The sequence below is a fragment of the Indicator indicator genome, chromosome 1 (assembly GCF_027791375.1).
Source record: "Indicator indicator isolate 239-I01 chromosome 1, UM_Iind_1.1, whole genome shotgun sequence".
Taxonomy (NCBI): domain Eukaryota; kingdom Metazoa; phylum Chordata; class Aves; order Piciformes; family Indicatoridae; genus Indicator; species Indicator indicator.
Window position 1 is genome coordinate 80,738,171 of NC_072010.1, and position 25,445 is coordinate 80,763,615.

General features: G+C 38.0%; 1 protein-coding gene across 1 annotated transcript; it reads left to right on the top strand.

The window, feature by feature from the left end:
- Positions 1 to 1,788: 1,788 nt before the first annotated feature.
- On the top strand, positions 1,789 to 22,248 carry MSL3 (MSL complex subunit 3). The gene is made up of 13 exons (XM_054381257.1): positions 1,789 to 1,887; positions 3,862 to 3,944; positions 4,477 to 4,572; positions 5,137 to 5,237; positions 6,166 to 6,257; positions 7,014 to 7,136; positions 7,547 to 7,707; positions 9,912 to 10,070; positions 10,506 to 10,768; positions 11,135 to 11,244; positions 11,431 to 11,530; positions 11,948 to 12,032; positions 21,375 to 22,248. The coding sequence occupies exons 1-13, from the start codon at positions 1,789 to 1,791 to the stop codon at positions 21,472 to 21,474; spliced, it is 1,572 nt and encodes a 523-aa protein (XP_054237232.1). The 3' UTR covers positions 21,475 to 22,248.
- The last annotated feature ends 3,197 nt before the right edge of the window (positions 22,249 to 25,445 follow it).

A 25,445-nucleotide genomic window follows, 5' to 3' on the forward strand; every position in this document is an offset into this window, starting at 1 on the left:
GGAGATTCACAAGGAGGAAAAGGGGAATCCAGGAGACACTGCAGAAATACATAGGGCTGTTTGTGCAGAAATGGTGGGAGGCTCCTTGTATGTGTGTACTCTTAACATCAGGTTGGAGGCAGGGGCACGAGCACAAGCACAAGCACAGGTTGCTCTTTGCCTGCTTTTTTTTCTTCCTATTTTAAAAAGCATGGTTGTCCCTTGGAAGCTGCTTAGCTTAGTTCTGCAAGTGCTGCACCATTTCCCTCTTCTTAAAAAAAAAAAAAAAAGGTTCAATAACATGTTCTACAATTGACATTGCAACCACACATTTTTGGAGCCTGGTTCTTAACCAAAGCAGCAGTGAGCTCTGAACAATTTCAGGAACACTTCTTTAATTTTCTCATGCATTCTCTTCCATCAGTAGGCTTCTCTCAGTCCATTCTGTCTTAACAACAACTTTAAAGTTTTTCCCACTACACCTAAAAAAGTTTTGAATCAAAAGAAATTGAATATTTGGTCCATCCTACCCCAGGGAGAGGCCGTCCTCATTGTCTGGGCATCCCTTATCATGTTTTCCCTTCAGAAACATTCTGGTAATATACTAGCAGCTCTCTGTTCTATCCAGGGCAATCCTGCCAGTTTCTATCTTTGCTATCAACCTCAAAGACTGGAAAGAGGATGTAAACTTCTCTTCCTATAAGCACAGGGCTAGTGTCTGCTCACTTGCACAGTTGTCTTTCTCTGTTTAGAGTCATGCACTTCCTGAGGAGCTTTTATGGAAAGCCAACTTAAGAAATGCTAAATAATCACAAGTCTTTATACAAGGCTTGCTAAGCCTCCTGGCTCTATCATGGTCAGTTGCAGATAGGAAATGCTGAACTGGCATTGAAAATCTAATGGCTTAAGGGAGCATGTAATAACAATGGTTAGGAAATTGCAGTATTCCCCTGACTGAACCCCAGTCTCTTCCAAGCATCAGTCCACATTAAGTACATTAGCAAAAAAAAATGCAGATGATTTTATTTCCACTGTTTGCATCGTGTTTGAGACTCAAAGTTTGAAATTGAAAGCTAAATTGAACCCCAAGTAATCTGAGTTTCAAGTCCAGCACCCAATTTATGTCGTTTATTTTCATGCAGGAAGGCTCAAAAAACACTGGAGAAGAAAACAAACCTTGAGAGAGGTTATAAAGTAGCCACCATGGGAGTACGGAGCCGTTCTTTGCTTAGGGGAGAACACAACAAACAGGGTAATGAACGGGAGATGTGCGATGATGTTTAGCGGAAGTGGTACCGGAGTAAAGGGGTGCCGCTGTTCTCAGGATGCACTTAAGCTCTCCAGCACAGGGCTCACACTCAGCGCAGGCCCATGATCGCGGGGTGGCTGGGTACCGCCGGCAAAGCCGGGTCACCTGCCAGGGCCGAACACCCTTTCTCCAGCCCAGGGCAGACGACCACCATCCCGCCCAGAGAGAAGCGTCCCCTCACCATTGCCTCTCCCGCGGCCGGTTCCCAACCGCCCAAGACACGCAGCCAGCGTGACCGGTGCTAGCAGGGCGGGCAAAAGCAGCAGGGCGGGCAAAAGCAGCAGCCCAACTCCGCAGCAGCCGCATCTCACCCCCTGGAGGCCTGAGGCAGCCGCGACACACTACAACCTAACCCCTTCAAACCTTCTTTGCCAGCCAGCCACCCGCCCGCCTTCAACTGAGGAGCGGAGGCCGCGAGGGGCGGGGCGGGGCGGGACCGGCCGCGGCACAACCCCCGGGGGAGGGGGCGGGGCTCCTCTCCTTTGCGCCATGATGAACAAATGACCTCGCGGGGAATGAAATTTAAGTTTCACCGAGGGGAGAGAGTTCTCTGCTTCGAGCCCGACCCCACCAAAGCCAAAGTGCTCTATGATGCCAAGGTGACCTGCCGCGCGTGAACCTGCCTTCCCTTCCCACCCACTCACCAACCGACTGAACGCTCTCTCCCCTCGCCTCACCCGCGGGGCAGCGGCGAAGCGAGCCGAGCAGGAGGAAGCGCGGCGGGGCGGGCCTGAGCCGGCGCAGGGCCCGGCCCGTGGCTGCCGTTACCTCTCCCTGTTGGGCGTTGCGCGCGCCCTCGGGTGGGAGGCGGAGAGGGAAGCGACTGCGGACCCAGCTGAGGAAGCGTGGGAGGGTGGGGGTGTGCGTGCAGCGACTCCAGCAGCACTTGTTGCGGGAAGCGGGTGCTGGCCCGGAAAGAGGGGAGGGCGAGAAGGCCACGGGGCGGAGAGCGGCCGCCGTTGCGGGGCTGAGAGACAAAGCGTAGGCGGTGCCCACCCCGCCAGACCTCTACTTCCCCCGTCCTTGTGCTACCATCATTGTCCTCCGGCTGTCCTAGCCCAGCCCCTCTGCCCCTCCGCCCCGGCGGTGGGAGGTGCGCGTGGTAGTTCTGCTAAGGGTGGAGGCGTCCCTCTGCCTGAATGACAAAGGGGCGGTGGAGCCCAGGCCGTTGGGGCCTTGCTCTCGCGTCAGGCAGAGAGCGGAGTTGCTGAGGCGCTCTGGAACTGTCGGACTCGGTTCCCGCCTTCCATTCTCGGCTGAACACCTGCAAAGTAATTCTGAAATCTTGCTTCCATACCCGCTTCTTTAGTAGCGTAGCTCGGTTTCTTCCCTTTCCCTCGTCTCCTACCTTTACTGCCCTTTTGCCTTTCAGAAGATTTTAAATGCTACCAACGGTACAAGAGAATATACAGATACGATAGCAAGCAGTGATTGGTGACCATGTCTAGGTGCGCTATGAGGTGGCTTTAAGAGTAGTGACAGTATGGGTAGGGCATTATGTAAATATAATTGTTTTGGGATATCGGTGGGACAGGAGGTTATTTTGAAGTTCTAACTCATCTGTACTGACAGTTACTGGGTTTTTGTTTTGTTACAGAGGTGAAAAGGGAGGTATTGCAACTTAATTCTTAACCAAATGTATATGTTATTTGCTGTGAGTTTACTAGTCGGTAGATCTGTATTTTTCAAACGTCTTCGAGGAACGCCACCTTCCTGTAATACTCGGACTTTTGTTTGCCTATGTATTCATATGGTCGGACTTCCCCCGCAACTTTAAATGCCAGCCCTAAATGCCAACCTGATTGTAAAAAAGATTAGTGTTTTTTTTCTTCTTTACATTCAAATACGCAAAGCTCCCTCATAACTCCCTGCTTCCATCAATCGTTCTTAAATTCTGTAGTCCCCAAGTTTTCACGGTTGTAGGGTAACTACTGGGTCGATCTGGAGATACATTGTTTAGCAAGGGCTGTTCAAGTGCAGGCACAATGATTCCTTTGTTATTACTAGTCCTGATACTCTTACTTAGCCACCTGTCTTTTTGCGGTGCAGGCCCTTCCAGACTGGCCCATTTTACTTGTGTGAAAGAAAAGAAAAAAAGCAAAGACTCAATATATTTACAAAGCCTTTTAGTGTTTTGTGGCTAAGAGTCAGTGTTGTTCAATAGAGCAGTGTTTCTAACGTTTATGTATGTTGAACTCTTGCTTCCTGCTTTGTCTGCATGAAGAGACAGTACACAGAAGAAAAAGTTAGTAGCCCAAATGTATACCTGTATATCTGCATATCTGTATTGTGATTTACCGCAATACTTTGCGTCTTTCCTGGTCTGTTTTGAAAGCATGAGACATTTGAGGACAACAGAAAGATGGTTAGTAGTCTCTTACTTTAAAAGTGCTCAATAAAAAAGCTAGTTTTTCTGACACGTTATCATAACCCATTTCTTCTGCTTATATTCAGTGGTAAAATTATATTTTATTTCCATAAATACTATTTTTTCTTTATGCATTAATTCCCTAAATACTGGAAAGCTTACTTCCTCTCAAGCTTTTTAATGTGCTATTCAATAATTGTTTCAGATCGTTGATATTATTGTTGGAAAAGATGAGAAAGGCAGAAAGATTCCAGAATATCTGATCCATTTTAACGGTTGGAACAGAAGGTAAGAACCTGTATGCACAGTTTCAGCTTTTCCATTTCTTCTGTTTTGTTCTGCAAAGAAAAACAGTGCGTAGACTATTAAAGGACTTCGATATTTGAGAATATTCTTGGGTTTATGAATGCCTTTAGTATACTTGATTGTGGTGACACATTGGTCAGTATCCATAAATTTCAGTGGATCAGTTTAATAGCCATGAATGTAAACTTCATGAGATATCAGAAATATACTTGTGGCTCCAAAGTTTCCATTAGTAAAAGGAGTTTATACTTTGTTAAATCTAGAATGCAGTGGTCTATAGCATGTGTTTGTGCTGCAAATGCTATCACATGTTCAGTCAAGGTTTGAGAGATTTTAGGTAGAGACATGAGAGTTAAAGACACGTGAATACAAAAAGTTGCAAACCTTGTGGTACAGATGATGCTTGTGAATGACATTAGGAGTGCCTTTTAGATTTAACATATATTAGTTCATTAGTAATGCTGAGTGGCATGTATTCATAGCTGTTAATAATTTTCTTTTGACCTGTCCTTAGCTGGGATAGATGGGCAGCTGAAGATCATGTTCTTCGTGATACAGACGAAAACCGCAGATTACAGCGTAAATTGGCACGGAAGGCTGTGGCTCGCATGTAAGAAATACTTTTGGTCTCAAAATGAATGAGAGATTCATTTTCAGATTCAAACAAATACATCCAAGTGTCTACAAGTGAGCTTGGCTTCTAAGATCATGCTGTAGATGGTAGATATCTATTCAGTACTGTCAGTGCATTCTAGAGAGCTACTTTTGTCATACTAAAGGTAGATACCTGTATATTGTTAATAAACAACACTCTGAATGACTAACACTTAATAACTATGTTATTCTTAACTATTGCTGCGAAATGCCTGTGTATTGGACCTACATCTTCCCAAAGAAATGTACTTGAAAAATAACTTAGGAAAACCTGAAGTATATTCAGCCAAAGGCAATAATCTAGTATTGGTTGGCCATGGCTTGAGGATCTGCTTGAGAACACAAATATGAGGTAATGTACGGACATTAATGTATCCACTCTAAAATATGCATTGTCCAAATTATTTCAACATTAATTAAAATATCTCAAAAATATTTCCTGTGCATGTAATGTAATTAGCTAGGATTGAGAAATTAAATAATAATAGCCAAATTTCAGTGAACTATTTATGTTCTGTAGGAGAAGAAAGGGAAGAAAGAAGAGGCGTTGCAGGTTGCCTGGTGTTGACTCTGTATTAAAAAGCCTTCCTGCTGAAGAAAATGATGAGAGCAGTGAAAATTGTGAGCTTGTTTTTCTGCTTTCATAATTGGCACGCTGCCTTTTAACTCTTTGACCTAGGTTTGCAGTGCATGCTCTGACTTGATATTAGAATGACATTAGAGTATCATAGTAGTATTTGAAATACATGGAGGCAGTCATACGAAGACTAAGCACTATGTTTCAGGCTAAGCATCTATTAAGATACCTCTTTCCCTCTTGTGTTCCGCAGGCTTGTTTTCCACTCAGCTACTTCAGTGATTTCAGAGCTTAATGCTGCTAGGTTTAGTGTAGTATTAGGTGCAAGAAGCCCTCAGTTTTTGTTGTTCAGTGTTGGAAAACAAGATTCTTTCCCTGCTAATGTTTGTATGTATTTTAAGGGGCAGTAAGATTTTATTTTTTCCCAGTCTACCTGACACGAAGGTCTGTTTCTTGTCAGATGACTGACTGATTTCACTCTTAAGACAGCTCTTTTATTTCATAGCATTTTTCTTTGTAGCTTGAAAAACACCAGGAGCACTGGCTGGCACTTAGCTAATGTTCTGACAGGTGTTGCTGCACTGATCCAGAGTATCTTATTGATTAATACATTAATCCTCTGTTAGAATTAAAACCCAATAAAAATTGAAAAGATCTGTGAGTGTTCAGAAATGTAGGAACCTTTTAAAAAGTGAGTGTTTTTCAGTTGGAGTGGGTGCAAGAATACTCCTGCAAACTTCTTGTCTTACATATTTACAAAGTTTATAGTGTGCTGTAAATAATACTTGTCTGTTTAATTCAGTCAGAAGTATTATTCCTTACTAAATATGACAAGGTAGATGTGGAGGGTTTTTTGAGTGTTTTTTTGTTTGGTTGGTTTTGATTTTGTCTTTTTTAATTGAGGCCTGAAATTGTTTGTCTTAGCCTCTGCAGTGAACTATGAGATAAATATGTAAAATCTCTTTTACACAGCTATAAGTAGTTCTTCTTCTGATGACAGTGATGAAGGAACAGATGAAGAAAGAAAAAGTGAAGAAAGCGATATAGAAGAAAGGACAGAAATGGTATATGCATGAGCTCAATATAATTTAAATATCTGTATTTGAAACTCTGGAAAATATAGGCCACAGCTAGTTATTTAGCTGGAATTAAAAACATAATTTTCTTACTCTGATTCTTGCTGTGGCTGATTTTTTTTTTTTTTTAAATCATAGAAGTTATATTCTTGTGGAATTCCTTGATATTAATCTAAATACACACATTTGTTTCTTTTCCTCTGTTTCTACACAAGGCTTATGTAGAGAAAATTTGGCAAACTAAGTTATCCAGGTTTGTGGATGCTGTAAAAATTATGTGGGTCTGTGCAGCCTGGACAAATCCTAGTAGCAGCAGGATCTTTCTGGCTTTTGTATTTTACTGTGAAACAGGCATGTCAGCTCAACTGTGGTCTTAAAACTGACTTCAAGAAAAAAGTTTTTTCTTTTTTTCTCTACATTAACAAAAATAAATACATTTATTCTGAAGGTCTGTAGAATCTAACTGATCTGAAGCAGCAAAACATAACACATTTCTGTTCCTTCTTTTGTGTTAAATACTTAAGTGAATACTGAGTATAAAAGTGTTAAATAAATTTGGGGTGACTTCAAAGTGCTTTTATTAAATTGCTTACAGTAAGGCTACAATCCAATTACGTACTTGCTATAGTTCAGATATTTTATTCTTTCATTACAAAACTTGTGTTATATTGTATTTTGACTCCTGAAATTGTGTTTCACTAATGTTCATATGCACGTTTTTTTTCTTGCCCTGGTCTATAATAGAAAGAAGACCAAGACACTCACACAAAAAGGGATATGGAAGAAAGAGCAATAAGCATAGAAATTCCTGAAGTCTTGAAAAAGAAGCTTGAGGAAGATTGTTACTATATTAATAGAAGAAAACGGGTATGAAATAAAAGCCATGGAATGAATGTGCTTAGGGGGTGGGGAGGGCATTTGAAGTATTTTTTACATGTAACAGCTGTTTTTTTTTTGAACTTTATTGCAAAGGTGAGCTTAGACAGTATAAAGAAGAATAAAAACATTGTAAGAATGTATCATTTCAGTACCCAATAGAGGTTTAGAGTGCAGGCTGTTTTTTAAAGCTGGAAATGTGGGTATATTTTTGTTAATGTGGATATATTTTTATTTCTCTAGACATTCTTAAAGGATTGATCAAAAATGCAGTTTAAGGGTTTAAATTAATCAGTCATTAAGTACTTCATGCAATAGAGACTTAGTAAACTAGACGGTATATTTTACCTTTGTATACTTAATTGTTTTTGTAAGGTATTAATTTGTTGTTTCTTTTTCAGCTAGTGAAGCTGCCTTGTCAGACAAATATCATAACCATCCTGGAGTCATATGTGAAACATTTTGCTATTAATGCTGCCTTTTCAGCCAATGAAAGGTCTCGGCACCATCAAATGACTGCACATGCTAACATGAATCTTCATTATGTGCCACCAGAGAAGAAGTAAGTATTTAGTGCAGCACTATTGTCACGAAAAGAATGACCTTGCATTCTGCGTCTCTTTCAAGGCTGTTCACTTCTGTGAGCTTGTAGTGCGATGTATTCACAAGGCTTAAAATATTTGACAGATATCTATAGTACAGTAGTGCTGTTTATTAGAGTACATATAATCTGAAAAGTCATTATGCAGTGGCATCAATATCTCTTATAAGTTCTTGTAAGTAGTGTGCCTGTTTTGGAAGAATGTTTCTGTTGTCTATGTGAAGAACTTTTTGAGCACTGAGTAACTGATACTAGAATTCCCTGTTTAAGTAAAACTGAAAAGGTTTAGATTTTATAAAAGATGAAAAATTTTATACAAACATTTGCAGAAAACTAGTGCAGGTGATTTATTTTTTTTTTCATTGACATATCTTAAATCCTAGAGTCAATATGTAGGGAAACAATCTGCCTAGTAACACTAATCTTTTATTAAAATTGATTGCATCTTAGTTGCTGTATTCTCAACTGAGCTGTATGTTCCTCTACCATGCTACAAATGCAGTGTGTTAACCTTGTTTGCAGTGCAGTTTTGTTTGTTACAGTGGAGTGAAACCTTGTGTTTAATCAAAGAGAAGTCTTGACTTTTATTACCATGTTCCGTTTCAACGGTGCATAATTATGCTGCTATTTGCAATATTTTGGGCTATATGAGTGTCTTGGTATACTGGTATACTGATGTCACTCATTAACAGATTGATATTTTTCTTCTTTGTAGTATGATCTCCCAAGTAAGAAGTTTGGGAGACAGCAGAAAGAGGAACAGAAAACACGTTACAATTTTTAAAGGTGTATGTTTAAGTGACTTTTTCAATAAAGAAGGTGCTTTAACAAGGAAAATTGTATAGTTTCAGTTATCTATTAAGTAGGATAGATTCATCTGACACCTTCACTCTACTGCTTACTCCTTGAATACAGAGGATAATCACAGAAAGCATTTGATTGGAAGAGAGCTCAAAGATAACCCAGTCCAACCTTTGACCAGCACTGAAGGGTCAACACTAAACCATGTCCTTAAGTGCCGGGTCCACATGCTGTTTAAATATCTCCAGGGACAGTGACTCCACCACTCTCCTGTGCAGACCATGCCAATGTTTGATAAGCCTCTCCATGAAGAAGTAACTCCTGGCATCCAGCCTGTACATCCTCTGGTGCAGCTTGAAACCATTTCCTCTTGCTTGCTACCAAGGAGAAAAGGCTGGCCCACTCTTCAGTTCAACCTCATTTCAGGTGGTTGCAGAGAGTGATAAGGTCTCACCTCAGCTTCCTCCAGACTGAACAACTTCAGCTCACTCAGACACTCCTCATAGGTCATGTGCTTCAGGCCCTTCTCTGGCCTTAGTGCCCTTCGCTGAACACATTCCAGCACTGCAATATCCCTCTTGTTGTGAGGGGCCTAGAACTGAACAGAATACTTGAGATGTGAACTCACCACTACTGAGTACAGGGGGGCGGTCACCTTCCTGTTCCTGCTGGCCACAGTGTTTCTGATACAAGCTAGGATGCTGTTGGCTTTCTTGGCCATTTGAGCACACTGCTGACTCATATTTAGTTGACTGTCAACCAGAACCCCCAGGTCCTGCTTCGAGTTGCAGCTTTCCAACCACACATCCCTAAGTATGTAGCTTACCATGGGGTGGTTGTGACCCAGGTGGAGGACCAAGGACACTTGGCCTTGTTAAACTTCATTGAATTAGCCTTGGCCCACTGGTCTAACCTGTTCAGGTCCTGCTGCAAAGCCTCCCTACACTCTGGCAGATGGACACAGCCACCCAGCTTGGTGTCATCTGCAAATTTACTGCGGGTGAATTCAATGGCCTCATTCAGATTATTGATAAAGGTATTAAAGAGGATAAAGATACTGAACCCTGGGGGCACCAGCCAAACTCAACTCCATTCACCACCCATCTCTGGGCCCAACCATCCAGCCAGAACAATTGTATGATTGTTTGACATTATTAAGCAGACATAAAATTTACATTTTTTTAAGTTATCAACAACAGTCACTGCCTCTGAGCTTGCTTTTAAACACTCAGTATTACATAGTGATGAAGCGAACGTATCATACTTAAGATGTGAATGATCTGTAATAAAAGGGAGTTTCCTACAACTGCACTGAAAAATTTTGACGTGCAATTTTGAAATACATAATTCTTTTTTCTCTCTAGTGTCGAGCTATGTAAAGAGATGGTGGATGGGCTGAGAATAACTTTCGACTTCACACTTCCATTAATTTTGCTCTATCCTTATGAGCAAGCTCAATTTAAGAAGGTGACTTCATCAAAATTCTTTCTTCCCATCAAAGAAAACTCAACAAATACAAACAGGTAGATTTGGTATACAAAGTCTAACAATGCTTATTTCCTGAGGAAAATGCAATAGCATATGGTTATGTCTTCAGAATAGGATGATTTCTTACAGACTGGCTTAAAAATTGTCTTGATGAAATGTTGAACTTTTCTGTGAATCGCTTGCCTGAATTCAGAATTCAGGTTCCAAATTTCTACTAATGTCGAAAGAGGTTTATACTGACCGAGATAGAGTTATGCTGCAACTTTGTGGGGAAAAATTCAACACTGAAATGTAAATTTGTGTTCATTTACTTCAAAATTTGAAAATAAACATGCTTCCGCTTTGATAGTGGAAGGAGTGAGGGAGGCTGTCAAGTTTAAATAAGTATTTAACAAGATCTGTGAAACTGGAAGGATCTGTTCTGGGGGGAGAGCCCTGATCACTTCTGTAAAGCTGCCTTAATTTCCTAGAAATCAAGAGGAGCTTTCCCCAAGTCCTCCTCTGTTGAATCCACCAACACCTCAGTCAACTGACAGCCAGCCTACAACAGGAGAGCCAGCTACACCAAAAAGGCGAAAAGCTGAACCTGAAATTATGCAGTCGCTGAGACGTTCTACACGCCATAGCTCTAACTGCGACAGGTTATCGGAGAGCAGTGCTTCTCCGCAACCTAAACGGCGACATCTTGAGACCCCAGCTTCTATGCCAAAGCTCTTCCTGCACTTGGAAAAAAGTAGGTTTTGCTCTTTAAATTATTGCTTTAAGCAAGATTTTTAAGTCTTGATCTTTTTTGAATGTCACCTAGACTGTGAACTGATTGATGGAAGAAAAGTTTCATTACTTTTTGTATCGGTTACTTCTGAAGCTTACACCAAAGGGAGAAATAAAAGCAGTATTCTCAGTACTTTGGTACTGTGTTTCTCCACAGATTCAAAGAACAGCTTTTCTGTGAGGCTATTTTATGAAATTTTGCCGTTTAAGTCTTTAAACGCTTAGGTTGCAGGCTTCTGGTACTTTTAATAGCTTATAATTCCATAAAACAGGTAATAAAATTTATTTCTAATTTCTTTTGTTTTGTTTTTTTCCTTGACTTTTGAAGAAACCCCTGTCCATAGTGGATCATCTTCACCTATAACTTTGACTCCTAGCAGAGAGGGGAGTGCAGTTTTTACTGGCTTTGAAGGTAGAAGAAACAATGAGTTGAATGAGGTAACAGACCTTTGTGTTACTGTCCTAGATTCAGCGATGAAAGGTTTTATTGCTCGCAGAGTAGAACTATGTAATGGTTTTTTGTATTACTTATTTCGTCTTTTGATATTTTTTAAGTTCTTCACAGACTGAATTACTTACGGTGCTATAGAGATTTCATAACCAGCATTTTCATGTCTTGTTTAGGTTTTATCCTGGAAATTGATGCCAGACAATTATCCACCAAGTGATCAACCACCACCTCCCTCGTATATCTATGGATCTCAACATTTGCTACGAATGTTTGGTAAACTGATAGAAAACTGTGCTGAATCAGAATTGCTTTATTTGGTGATTTAGGGTTTTTTTGGGGTTTTGTGTTTTTAGTGAACACATCTAGTTCTATTCTGGAGAAGTGTACATTTTAATTGGTTTAAAACCGTTAGGCTGCTCCTAAACTTGCTGATCTCTTTCTGGCTCTGTAAGCCTTCAATTAAACAAGCATTGCTTCCAGTACACTATCAAACATCAGTTAAGCCAAGGAGCATTCACCTTTTCAGCATATTTCCTTTTAGTAAGGCGTTGAAAGATCACTGAGTAACTTGCAAAGAAAAGTGGAGGCTGCAGGAGAAGAAACCTTTATATTTTTTCTATGTAGTTAATGACAGTAGTTAGAAGCTGCTTTTTAAAGAACAGATGTAAACATTATTTCTTTTATTTACAGTAAAGCTACCAGAAATACTGGGGAAGATGTGCTTTCCTGACAAAAACCTAAAGGCTTTAGTGAAACACTTCGAAATGTTTCTGAGGTAATTTGACACAATGTACCACAGCAATGTTTGCACTGTTATGTAGATCTAAGTGTCCTGGAATGAAAGAGGTTATTTTAAATAAAACATTAATTTTCTGTAATTATGAGAATATAATAAAACTAATACAAGTATTTTAATAATAACAGTTTGAAGAAATATGAATACTAAATTTTTGATTCTATAACTCGTGTAGAATGACAAATCTGACATGGTTAAGAAGCATGTTTATGGAGAAATGTTAGTTTTGAGAACATAAACTGAGAGTTCTGACGTTGCATTGGTATCAGAGGGGAGAAACTTGGGTTTTAGGATGTTTTGAATAATGATAAGTTTGGGGATTTTATGTTTACTTGGGTTTGGTTGGTGGTTGGTTGTAGTTGGTTTTGGTTTTGTTTTGCATTTTTTTTTCTTTTCTTTTTTTAAAGAAATGCCTCCGAACTGAGCTTTGCTCTGTTATGCAATGTAGTGGCTTTCAGAGGAACTCAGAACTTTGTCTGACCATGCCAGCTTCATGGCTGGGGTCAGTATGGTCATACCTGCACCATGATCAGCTTGCTTTGTCAGGTACTCCAGTTAATATCTCTGCATGATATTGTAGTGGTAGTTAAGATACCTAGTGCAGCACTGTATTATGAAGCAGCAGTACAGTGGAACATAAATTTGCCAAGGAAGACGTAGAGGAACATACTGTAAATGTTAAACATCTGAAATAAGTGTAGAACTCCTAACTTAATTTTGGTGAAAGACTCTTAAGTATTCATATACTGAAAAGTAACATAATGTGGCACTAGCATATTGAAAGTCCTAATAGAGATCAGGGATAAAATCTTTACAATGCATTTACTTCTATTGTTTATAGAAATTAAAAGGTGTCTCAAATGAAAAATTTCCAACAATACAAAGCTTTCCTCTTGAAGTATTTAATTTTTAAGTTTTACTATGCTTTTTTTGATGTCTATGTTTTGTCAGGTCTGTATTAGTATGAAAAATATCACTAAGTTAAGCAGAACACCATTAGTACTTATTTTGGAAAACCATTTTTGCTTGGAGTTAATATTATTTGAAGAACTCACTGTGGATCAAATCAGTTTTCGTCAAATCCATGTCTGTTTAGATTCTCCTGTGTTGGTCAGAGCAGGTCTTTAATCTTTAGCATCTTAAATGCTGTTTCTTCGAACCCATTCTATGGATGAGCTGTGGTGGAGTGCAATAAAGGGAAGGAAGAAATGTCCTCCACCCGCCACACAAGTAAGGAGCTTATTAAACTCCAAGTTTTAGTGGTAGTATCTATATGTGTCTTATTTTTGCATCTGATGGTCATGAGATGGGTAGTCATCTATAAATAGAAATAATAACAAGAAAAAGGCAGAATGAGCCCCCAAGTATTGCATAGCAAGGATGTCACCTATCTGGTACAACAAAACATTGGAGCATTCTCATTTGTTTTGAAGTGCTTTCTAAGCCAGTGTCATCTCTTTTGCTGATGCTGTCCTCTCAAGGTTTCTTTTCTGTGCTGAAATAATGATTTTTGGTTTTCTTAGACTGATCAAACTGAGAGTGTTCCTGAAAAAGCTTCCAAGTTAGTTACTGCCATAGGAACTGTTTGATCTTAGGTAGCTTTATGATACATATTTTTCTTAGACTAGTTCCCTTACCAGATATGCTACTGCATATTCAACTAGGCAGCACAGAAATAAATGCAAATTAGTAATTTTTGTTTTCAGTTTGTGTTCATGGGGAGTCTACATGTTTCATTTGGGTATTTCTTTCTCTTTCCCCATGTTGTTGAAAGTAATCAATTACATTTTATAGAAACTTGTTCAGACTTGATTTTCATCACAGAAATACTGCATTATCTGTTTCTCATCACATCGAGTACTAGTTATTCAATTTTCACATTCTGTCTTTTTGGGAATGAAAAGATTTTTTTAAATTAAAAATATTTTTCAGTTCTTTTCTGGTTTACCATTTGAAAGGTAAGAGCTGTCTTGCACAGTCTGCAAGGCTGCATTAGTTAGTAGCAGGGAATTGCTCATGAAAGACAATCTGAAATACTGCCCTCTTCTTGATTTTTCTAACAGCAGACAAGGGATTGAAGCTGTCTATTTGTATTAATAAAAATATTTATGAATCTTCTTTGAATTCCAGGTAGAGTAATCCAACATAAGAACTATATATGTTTTTAAATAAAACATGTGGTACACAACTATCTAGTTCTGGCATATAGTGATTTAATACTGTATTATGATTTTTATGGCTAAAATTTGCAGTTTCATTTTAACATTTGTACCATTAATCTCATGTGGGTAGAGAAACTGATACCTATTTAATATAACACTTTGTCTAGAAGCTTGTTTTATTGAGTTTAGTCAGTACTTGATAGATACATTAAATTCACTTTGAGATGCTACATGGATAATATTTTTCAGTCATGCCCTCAGATTGCTGCTAGACAAGATTGATCTCAGTTTCTCAGACAACATATATTTTTCAGGGATGTATGAAATACATCTTTTTGAGTTTCATATTAAGTAGAAGCTGTACTCTTTCTGCTTAGTGTAGTTTTCTACAAGTGTGTATAATGAAAATACCTTCATAGAGAACATGAAGTTGAATGCCTCAATTATAGAATTTGCAGCAGTGAAATTATTTTTTCAAATTAAATACAAACCTCTTAGTCTTCACTTCAAATTATTTAGCTCTGAAGTAATTCATAGTACTTACAGTCTGAAAGAGACCTTAGTGACTAACTCATCTCTTGGTTTTACTGAGTTTCACCACTTTGAGGTTAGTCTTCAGGAGCAAGCAGTGGAAGCTAACACAGTAACTGGTGCCTACTAACTGGTAATCTTATTAGCAAAGGACTCCTGATTAAATCTTTCATTTGAATTGTTTTTGAGGTAGAGTGAGGATTACCTTCTAACTATATTCATTATTTCAGCTGTTTTTTTTTTTTTCAATAGAATGCTCTACATGCTGTATTGTGAGGCACCTCTGTATTGTGAGGTACCTAGCATTTCTCCAGAGACTGCTTAAGTGATGATAGGCAAGAAGGTGCCAGGTTTTGTTTTGCCATTTCCATTGATTTTCACAGAGCCTTGATTTGGAAAACTGTTTCGGGGTCAGAGAGGTAATTTCTCAGGACTGTTGACAAAGGAGATGCTTAAAAATTAGAAGAATGTAACAGGTCTGTTTTTAGAAGAGCAAGACTCATCTTTACTGAGGTAATTTTAGTCAATGTCTTCTGAACTTTAGGGAAAAAAAGGCAACCAGAATGATACAGCACTTAAGAAAGCCACGGATATTTTAAGACTTTCATGAAATAACGGAAGAATGAGTGACTGAATATTTCTAAAGTCATGCTTTCAAAATTTCTAAGGCACTTCTCCATATGAGGCCAATACATAGTATTTCAGATTATGGAAAACTACATTTTTAATGGCAAAGACTTGGGTTTATTAAACCCACTCACATTTCAAACTCAGTATACCCTGTAAGTTATGTTTTTCGCTTTAAATATATTTTTTCGTGATGTTTTGCAACCTACTTGTGCTTCTTCTTCATGGGTAGAAAAGTGTTTTAATAATGTTGAGTATTCTGAGAAGAAAGCCAAATCAGAATGTGACTGAATTAGAGGGCTGTGATAATAAAATGTGTATATATATAGAAAGATGAAAAGTTGTTTGAAATAACCTTAAGACATAGATCTCTGGTTTTGGTAGCCCAAAATTTTTTGGGTGTAGCAATTTTATAGAATTGCAGTGATGAACTATGACCACTAGTCTGTGCTAATGTGCAGTTAATGAGATGTTGCTAGTGGCTTACTGAGAATGGGAAAATGAGCATTGCATATGGTGAATGAATAGAAAACATCTTTAGGTGAAGTTGCTTGTGATGGAGTTCCTACTCATCATGATTTAATCAGTTGTCATCTTTCAATTTTATTAAAAATCACTTTTTGAGATCAATAAAAATGCAATTCTGCTACTCGATATCTTATATTGATTAGGGCTTCTCTATTTGCCTTTCAATTTTCGGATTAACCTGTTACTTTTAGCAAAATAAGTACCTATGTTGCATAGAAATTTTGACATACTAGAAAACTTAATGGAATTTGAGCCTAAATATAAGAAGAGCCAAGATCTAAGTGTCAGTGGACAGATGTGGATCTAAAGGCACAAAAAATTAAAGGAACTCTTTTTTTTAAGCTTTGAAACACTTGGAAAGGGAGGAATTATACTTGCACATTATTACCGTTGTATTTGGGTTTTGCTATATTCATTGAATACATAGAAAGGTAACTGCTGTAATGGGTCCTCTCAAATTTTTGGCACCTTTATGTTGAAAGCTTCTTAATCAAGTGAGTACCTGGTATGGTATAAATTATTTTTTTTAGTAGGCCTTTATTGTCTTGTTGATCTGCAGAATCTGCTCATGTGTGCATATTGTTCTTTGTGCTTTGCCAGAAATACTTCCTGTACCATGTTGATTGTTTCTCTTCTTTCTGCTTACCAAATTGTCAGGTGCCTGGCTTTTTGAATGAGGGGCATCTTCAACATCATAATAGCAGAGTTTTGGATCATGCATCTAAAGTGAGAGGTTGCCTAAAATAATTCCAAGCTCTTCTAGAAGGCACCTTTAGGAAGTGGTATTGGCATCTGTGCTGGCCTTGCCAAAAATAAGTCTTCATCTTCAAGACCAACCAAGAACTCCTGTATTGAGCTCTTGTAGGAATGTTTTCCTAGAAGTTCTGCTAGAGGTTACAACTTCTATGTTTCACTCACTGTGTCTGATGAGCTGAAATGTTGCATTGGCAGTTTGGTATTGTCAGAGTTCTTGGGAAGGAGATAGCTTCCTAATCTGCAAATGATATTTCTTTTCAGGTGTTGACTCAGAGTTAGGATCCATCATAATGTTTAAGCAAATTCTTTTAGATAGATCATTACAGTTGCCCTTCAAACAGGATCTAGCCCAGGCCACTGATTTCAAAAAAGCATCTGTTTGCCTTTTAGAACTCAGAGCAGTAGCTCAAGTAACTCTATATTCTTGTACATTTTATAACTGAGGTTGTCTTTCTTTAAATTACTATGATTTTTCTTTCTTAATTTTCACATTTTTTTTAGCCATCCCTGAGTTTATTGGTGTGATGGTAGCTGACATTTAGAAGAGTGCTTTTCTTCATGCAGAAACTGTTTAGGGAATAGGTTGTGCTGACACTGCCAAGACAAGGACATTTTCACTACCAGATGACACTCTTAGAGCTCATATTAAATCAGTGACTCTGAGAAATGTTCCTGACATGTATATGTCAAGTGGCCTTTTAATGCGGATAACATTAGTACCATGCCTCTTTCTGGGAGATCTGTGTAACTGCTAGCCAGATGGTAGTATATTTGTGAGGCTATGCTTGGAGTCATGGGATAAGCTTGCTTACAGACTGCTACACCTGAAGATCGTAACATAGGAATTTTTCAGCCTATGTTGCTCATGTGTGTCTCCTCCTTGTCTTCACCCCTCTAGTCCTGCCTGAAGTGTTGCTCTTCTGGGAATCTGTGATAGAGAGAAATAAGCCATGCATTATGCCATGTTACATCTGTGCTCTGGGCAGGAGTGTAAAGCATAAGTGTTCTTGTGGTTGCTGATGATGAGAATAAAGTGTGCAGCAAAATGTTTGTGTGGACTGTGCAACTCAAAACTGTTACTCATAAGCAGCTTCACTGCTCACACAGTGAACTCCATGAAAATCGTGAAAGTGGAAAAGTCAATAATGCAAGGAGGTGACTGGATTTATCGGATTTGTAAGTTAATAGTAATGAAACAATTTCTGGATAGCTAAATAGCAATGTGCTTTTTGATCTGTAAACTGAGCATGGGCTCTGCTTGCTAAGTACTGCTCTGTCTATTTTTAAATCTTGGCTCTTGACTTGCAGGTGCCTGTGAAGTTAATGTTTGTGCTATTTCAGCTTTTCCAAGAGCAAATCCTTGGTGAAATGGCCAATAGCCAAGAGTCTGAGATTCCAAATATTTCTGTGGCAGCTTTCTGTGCTGTGATGTAGTGTGAATAGAAAGCAGCTTCAGAAGGACCACTGCTCTTTCTGTACAGAGATACAAGGAAGTGGGACAGAAACTGACATTGTGTTCTTTTGTCTCTTCCCTCCTGCTTCTCTGCAGAAGGCAATTTGTATTTGCTAGCTCTGGGGTATTTTGCTTTTCACAAGTGTTACATTAAGAGCAGAGAGATGTACATCTGACTGCATGCATTCTGCCTGCATCTCAGTTGAAATTTCTCATCTTTACCAGCTGTCACTTCAGCTTGCACCAAACTGGCATTTACAACTCAGGATTGTAAGAGAAAATTAACCTGTTTTCCTTAAATTATTGGAACTGTCAGCTACCTACTGTCCTATGAAGGTTCTTTCGGTTTATTGATGTTCTTTTCAGATATACTGCCTTCTGTGATCTATACTTGATACTATGTTTTATGAAAGGTTAGTCAATGATGCAAAGAATGTGATCAACCCCTGTAGTTTGTACTCACCCCCTGTAGTTTGTACTCACTGTTTATCTCTTGAAATCATTAATGTGTGTTATGAAGAGTTACTAATCAAATTTCATTTGTTGTACTTTAGTCTTGTGCAATCTAAGTATATTGTAAGTTCAAGTCTGTTGAGTTCTAGGCCCTATCATACTTACCTCATACCAACCTCTCACATACATCCCAGAAGGTAATTTGTAGCTAACTACAGTCAGAGGTCACAGCAGTTGATTCAAGTATTTTACTCATTTCTAACTTACTATAATTTCAATACTTTTTTGTAGTGTTTTTTTCTACAGTAAGGTGTGTGGAGGCATTTAGTGCAAATGAATGACATGTCAGTGAAGACTGTGAATTGTTTTTATTTTTCTTTGGTTTATTTCATAAAAGGTATCTCTAATTCGTGAGTAAAAAAAAATGTAGGGGGGGAACAACACAACAACCAAACATTTTATGAAGTATTGGAGCAGTTTATGTCCTGGTAAGCCTAGAAAAGTAGTTGGTAAATGGTTTTAATGAGAGGGGCTAGTTCAAACAATGTATTAATCAAATATTGGTGAATTTGTTCTTTGTGTTAATTCTTTTGTGTGTTTGGTGGTTCTTGGTTCTTTTTTTTGTACAAGAAAATAGTAAAACTTTTCTTCTGGTTCATTCTTGTGCCAAAGTTTAGCTAATTTGGACTCAATGTTTAGTAATTTGTGCATTGATTGTGACTGTATATTGTTTTTTCAGGGGAAAATACTTCACTGCTGGTTTTATTTAGCTTATTTAAATGCCTTTATTTCTCTAAATAGGAAATTATGAAACTCTAATGTGCTGTGATATTAAACTTTTTTTGCTTTAGCAAAATAGCTTTAATAGACTTTAAAAAATTATCTCTCAACCTTAATTACATAATCCTTTTTGCTTTGTTCTATTTAATAAACCTGGAAGGTGCTGTTGGAGCCAATGAGAAACTAGCACAATATGAATACTTAAACATAAAAAGCTAAAGTAGGATTGTGTGAATGAAGACTGGAACTTTTAAATTTACTTAGCTCTAATACATTTATTATGATAGATTATGTGATGCTAGTCTGTGGCAGAGCTAGCTGGATCCTTGCTTTAAATACAAGAGACATCTTTCTCCCTGTTGGCAGTACCTGCCCAAACAAGTATGAACAGAGATTGTGTGCTCGATTAGATATCGATACGGGTCATGTAGTGGAGCCTTTTCTACTCAGTTGTTTAGGTGATGTTCAAAAGCAAGAGGTTGTTTGATCAGACAGTTCATATGTGTATCTTAAACCTGAAACATTTTACATCAGAAATCATAGATCCCTCTATACTGTTTATTACAGGGCATCTATGAAATAAACAAGTATGGAGAAAAGTTGACAAAGTGCCTTCTAAATAAATTACAACACACTGAAGGATTGATTTCTTCTAAAAAAACTCTTATTTCTCACTGCTTTTCTTAAAATTACTAGGGTATAACCAGTTGTTCTTCCAGTTTATCACTTGTTTAATGCCCATGTTTATGCACAAAGATTGTGTGTGTAAATCAGACTTTTTAAAATTTATCTGTGGGTTTATGCAGTAACAATTCTATGTGAGCTCTCAGCAATTATATATTGCTGATTAAATTATATTGACTTACATAGGGAATCTTGTCAGTATTCTTTGATGCTTTGGTTCTCAAGATCAAAGGACATGCCTAGTTCAGGCAGCATAGCTGTGAGTGAAGTTGGAGAAGCACTATTGTTTTAATTATATTCACCTGTAGATTTTTTTTAATTTATTTTGAATTTGGACTTTGTAGGTCCAGAGTATTGATTATTAGTTTCCAAACAGTGAAGACACCTTCCTATCCAGTGTTTCTTGAGGGAAAAACAGGTTCTACAAGTGATGTTTTCTGTTGTTTCTGTGCTTCCTACTGTAACTTGGAGATCCTGTAGCTAAGACTTTGCCATGTTTATTGAGATTTGTGTTTTTGGGTGTGTGGTTGTTGTTTTTTTTTTTTTTTCCTTTAAAGTAAAGCTTGGTGCACATCTGGGTTTAAGAAGCATTTTACCTCTATTTGTATACCTGATGTCTTTGCATAGAAAGGAAACAGAGTGATTATAGTAATTTTAACTGTTTGTTACTATTGTTAGTAATAGCACTGTTTATTTTAATTTTCAGTCCTAAACCAAGGAAAGTGTTTTATTGTGAGCTTGGATGGTTGATTAATATTTGAAGGTCATCCTGCAGAAATCTGGAGACAGGGAACTGGATTTGTAAAGGATGTGTATTTGTCTTTAAGGCCATTTTAAAATCAGATACTCATGAGTAGTAGAAACCATAAATGCACAGATACATGAGATCATATCACTGCTTGACTTAAAAGATTGTTTGTCTTAATGGTTACTGGCATGTAGTTTCAACTGAGTATCTTGGTTTCAACATAAATGAAAATACTGTGCTGAGCAGATGACTGACAGAAGTGCTGTTCTTGTCTTCTGTGATAGGTTTTGGGTTTTTTTTTCTATTCTTTTCCAAGTGTTGCTTCAACTTCTGGATTACTTTGGGGGGGTTGTTTTGTTTTATTTACTTTAGCAATTTTTTTTTTGTCATCTGGATTTGAGAATCGTAATGGAATGCTCTTTCTCACTATCTAAAAGTTTGAAAAATAGGGCAAGCCTTTTCTATGCCAAATTTCAAAGTGTACTAATTCCGAATTCCCAGACTGTGGTTTTGCTGATCTTAAAAATTAATTTGAAAATAATTTTTCTCTTGAATGTTTCATGTTCTGTTTTTTTCTTTTTGGTGTGCTTTCTTCTCAGGTTTTTAGCAGAATACCATGATGATTTCTTCCCAGAATCTGCTTATGTAGCTGCATGTGAAGCCTACTACAGTACTAAAAATCCTCGGGCCATCTACTGAAGCTATTAATGAAGGTTAAATCCTACTATATGTAGCCCATGACCATGCTATTTTGCCACGTGGCTACAAGATGAAGATGAAAAAGGAATTAAAAAAACTTCCGAAAAAACAGGGAAATAACTTCTGTGATGGTCGGATTACATAGGAACAGAGAACTTTCAGAGATGTGTATAGACAGCATTGTGAGTTGCATAGAGGACTGAATATAACTCAGATGAATAAAGAAGCCTTATTCTGATTTCTGCTGTATTGGACTATTGAAGAGAGAGGCAAAAGCAGATGCATTAGCAACAGGACATTTTCATGAAGATAGATCATCATGCTGTGCTTTGTTTTCGCTCAAACTCTGCAACCTGGGAAATAAGGCTTGACTACGCAGTTAAGTGAAGAGCATGGACAACTGATATATTATGGATTGTGTTTTCCTTGCAAATTGCACTTTAATTTTTTTGTGGAACAGTCATGATGGAAAGTGTTGCTTAATGTAAATGTGGTTTTCTTGTCCAGCTAGCATGACATCTGCCTCAAGAATGACTTTGTTGCTTGAATGAAAGATGTATTGCTTAATTTGCATTTTGCTAAGGTGTATATAGATGTAAATACTGTTTTCATAGTAAGCCTGCCAGAGTTCCTAGGAAAGCATATGTTGCCAGTGGTCTAACATTTACCTGGCAATAAATGATTTCCAGAGCCAGTCTGAAAGACAAGATTTTCTACAAGTAAGCGAAGTAGTCAAAGTGATGGCAGTTCAACTGGCAAACACTTATTTTCTTAATAAAGTCCACAGTAGCTGCTGTGTAAATGTGTGAATTTGACTGTCTAAAACATCTTGTTTGTGCTTGGTTAATGTTTTTGGGATTGCAAATTGTGCATATAGTGAGAGGTTGGGAACATTGACAACACAGGAAGACACCCTTTCAGTATCACTGGATTTTATTCTGCAGACTTGAATATCTTTTTAGACATAATTAAATACTTTATCTCTGGAAATAGGAATTCAGTGAGAACTGCGTTTCTAGAAATCTGACAGCACATTCAGTAGAAACTAAGTGAAATAATTCTTGTCTTGGTTGTCATCAAAACCTCATCCATGACTTAGAACTCTGGCCTTCAGAATCCTCTGCTATGTCAAGACAGACACAGATTTTAAAAATGCTGAGACTAAATAGGACTCAAGGCTCACAGGCTCTACTGCTTTAATCATTCTGCAATCTTTCCTAGTTCAGAAGACTTCCATTGGAACACTTACCTGTAGAGCAAAACTCAACACAATCCTCCCAGATTTGCAGAAACTAGTAGTTAGGAGGAGTCATCTTTAAAATTTAAATGGCATGCTCAATCTAAGAGGCCAGAAAAAAATCTGAAGTCTGCTGTTGGCATTTACTGTCACTTACTTTTTAGTGTACTTATGCGTTAAAGCTTTTGAACTGAAAAGATAAAGCTTACTTTGGTTTTAGCAATTTAGAACTGCTTTTTAGAAAAAACTTCTATAAAAAGTTCGTTAATGATTGCTAACCAAATGTTTAGCATGGATGCATGCAGCTTTGGTGATCCTTATTTCTAAAGATTACTGTTTAGTGGCATTTAATTTTTTAATGTTCATTGTGCCAACCCCCGCATCTGTAAGCTTTAGTCTTTCTCTAGTTACAGAAGTTTTGAAGCTAGCAGAATACAAGTACCTCAAAATCCACTTTGTAGACATGTTTCATTCTAGGCTTCGACACTGTTTTTCTGAAGACACAATTCCACAAAACATTAATGACCGTCTAATGAGGTTAATCTTGGAATGTTGTCTGAAACTTCACCCTTAATCCTTTCTATTACGGGAGTGTTAAGTGTATATATAACATGGCAAATCTGGTTTTGTTCTGCTCTTGGTACCTCTGGGTATAAGACAAGTTATGAACAGAGTTTAAACCTTACTATGAGACTGTTTCAAACTCCTAAAATGGCAATTTCTGCATTCAGGGGCTATTAATACTGTTGGTGTTGCCTTGTGAATACAGCATGATTCTCAAAACGTGTGACAGCAGTTACAGTTTTGAAGGTCCCGTTAGTGTAGTCTTTATGTGAACAAACATTTGTAAAATAATGTCTTGAAGTGGCTGTTGGATGTTCTATTGCAAACTGTGTTGTTCTCATAACCAAAAAACTTGAATTAACATGCCTTCCCTCGACAAATATCTCTTTGAATTCAGAAAGTTTAGACATATATATTCAATTACAATAATGTTACATCTTTGACATCCTCCTTGCATACTGTCACACTTCTTTTACTGCTTTTGTATTTTTATACCTGATTTTTAAATTACTTGTTTTTATGATGAAGCAGTGCAAGAGATTTGCAAAAATTTGAACCTCATTACCTAAGAGGGTAGTTCTTACTAGTCAGGAAATATGTGGTGACTTACAATGGGGCCCCTAAAATTCACTTGGAATAGAATATTCAAGGGCTCATGTGGCCACAGGGAAAGCTTAGTAGTATATGTAACCTGCTGGTGTGAATCTGTAACTGTTTGAATGTCCTTGACTGTATAGATTTTTGGTGGGATTCATACCCAACCTGATGAAAGAGGTTTCTGCACTTAGCTTCTTGTCATTTGTTGGTTGCTGTTTATAGAGCTACTTGTATCAATGTTTTCTAACCTGATTCAGTCAAAATGGCTTAGGTTGGCTGAAGAAATGAGGAAAAACTGACTGAAGCAGGCTAGAGAGTGTTCATACCAGCAAGTCTACCAGCAGAGTTCAGAGGCAGCCTCCTGCAGAGGAGGAGCTAAGAAAGTAGTTTAATGGGCAGGACAGCTGCCACTGGTGTTGCTGTATGCATATCTCACATGTGCTCTGGTTCCAAATTAAGGGGTTTTTGTTTGTGCATCGAAGGAAATTATACAGTGTAATTGTAGTGCAGACTTAAAACTAGTAAATCTCTGTGCTGAAGATAAGTCCTTGCAGTTGCTTACAAGAGCAGGTTGCTCCAACAGGGAGTGTGGTCGCAGGGGCTTGAATGTGACATTCTTGGGAGAAGGCAGACGAGAACAATGACAACCTAGGATTAAGAGCAGGTAGTGCTGCTGCAGTGGTGCATGAAGTGTGCTGCCATGTAAGTGCCTGAGATGCCCAGTCTGCACAAATACTAATTCTTCCTGATTTTGCCAGCATTGAAGGTATCAAGCAACTTGGCACTGCACCATGAAAGTATGGAACTGTATGTCAAGTGCTTTATGTCAGTTGTGAAGATTACCAAAGAATAATATATTTACAGAATATAACATTCAATATTCTTAACTTTTATTTCTAATTTTAGGCTTTAATTTGTATCTACAAAAAACAAAACAAGACCCAAAACAACAAAAAAGCCATCAATCATACTGTTCTTCCCATGTGCGCTATCTAGAATTGCTGTGTTGCCTTTCATTTTGCTATTGCGTTGCTATGTTTTTCAAGCTCTTGTTTCCAAGCTCAGGCTTTCATGTTAGTGTCCTCTTGTGCTGAGATGACTGAGGCAGATGTTACTAAGTGCTAATTTAAAGTGTATTCCATGTCCTGTTCAGAAAGTGAGCTTATGCAGAATTAGGGTTTATACTTAGCACTCGGTGTGGGCTAAGAGCATGTGTATGGCCAACCCTTGTCTGAAATGTTCAGTGGGATCTTCTCAAACACTAGCACAGAATGACCTTGCTCTGCATTATGCTGAGAGGCATGTCTTCAGTCAAAGAGGAAATAAAAAGCTGATTGGAAATAAAAAGCTGCTACTGCTTTTCAGTGTTTGCATCATAAAAAGTGTTATGAAGACAGTTGGGAAATATGCGAGGAAGGTTGTTACCAGAGTTAAAATATATATTAATATAGTAAATCCTTAATTTCTTGAAAATTATGCATTTTCCCCTCTGAGTCTTAGTGTGTGTCCCAAAACTACATATACCAGGCTGGCAATGTGTTTTTCAGGATAGTGGGGAAGGGAGCAACATGTA

Coding starts and splice junctions, on each gene's coding strand:
- MSL3 (XM_054381257.1), top strand. CDS start 1,789: ATGACCTCGCGGGGAATGAAATTTAAGTTTCACCGAGGGGAGAGAGTT. Junction 3,945..4,476: donor TTTAACGGTTGGAACAGAAG/GTAAGAACCTGT, acceptor ACCTGTCCTTAG/CTGGGATAGATGGGCAGCTG. Junction 10,769..11,134: donor CTTCCTGCACTTGGAAAAAA/GTAGGTTTTGCT, acceptor TGACTTTTGAAG/AAACCCCTGTCCATAGTGGA.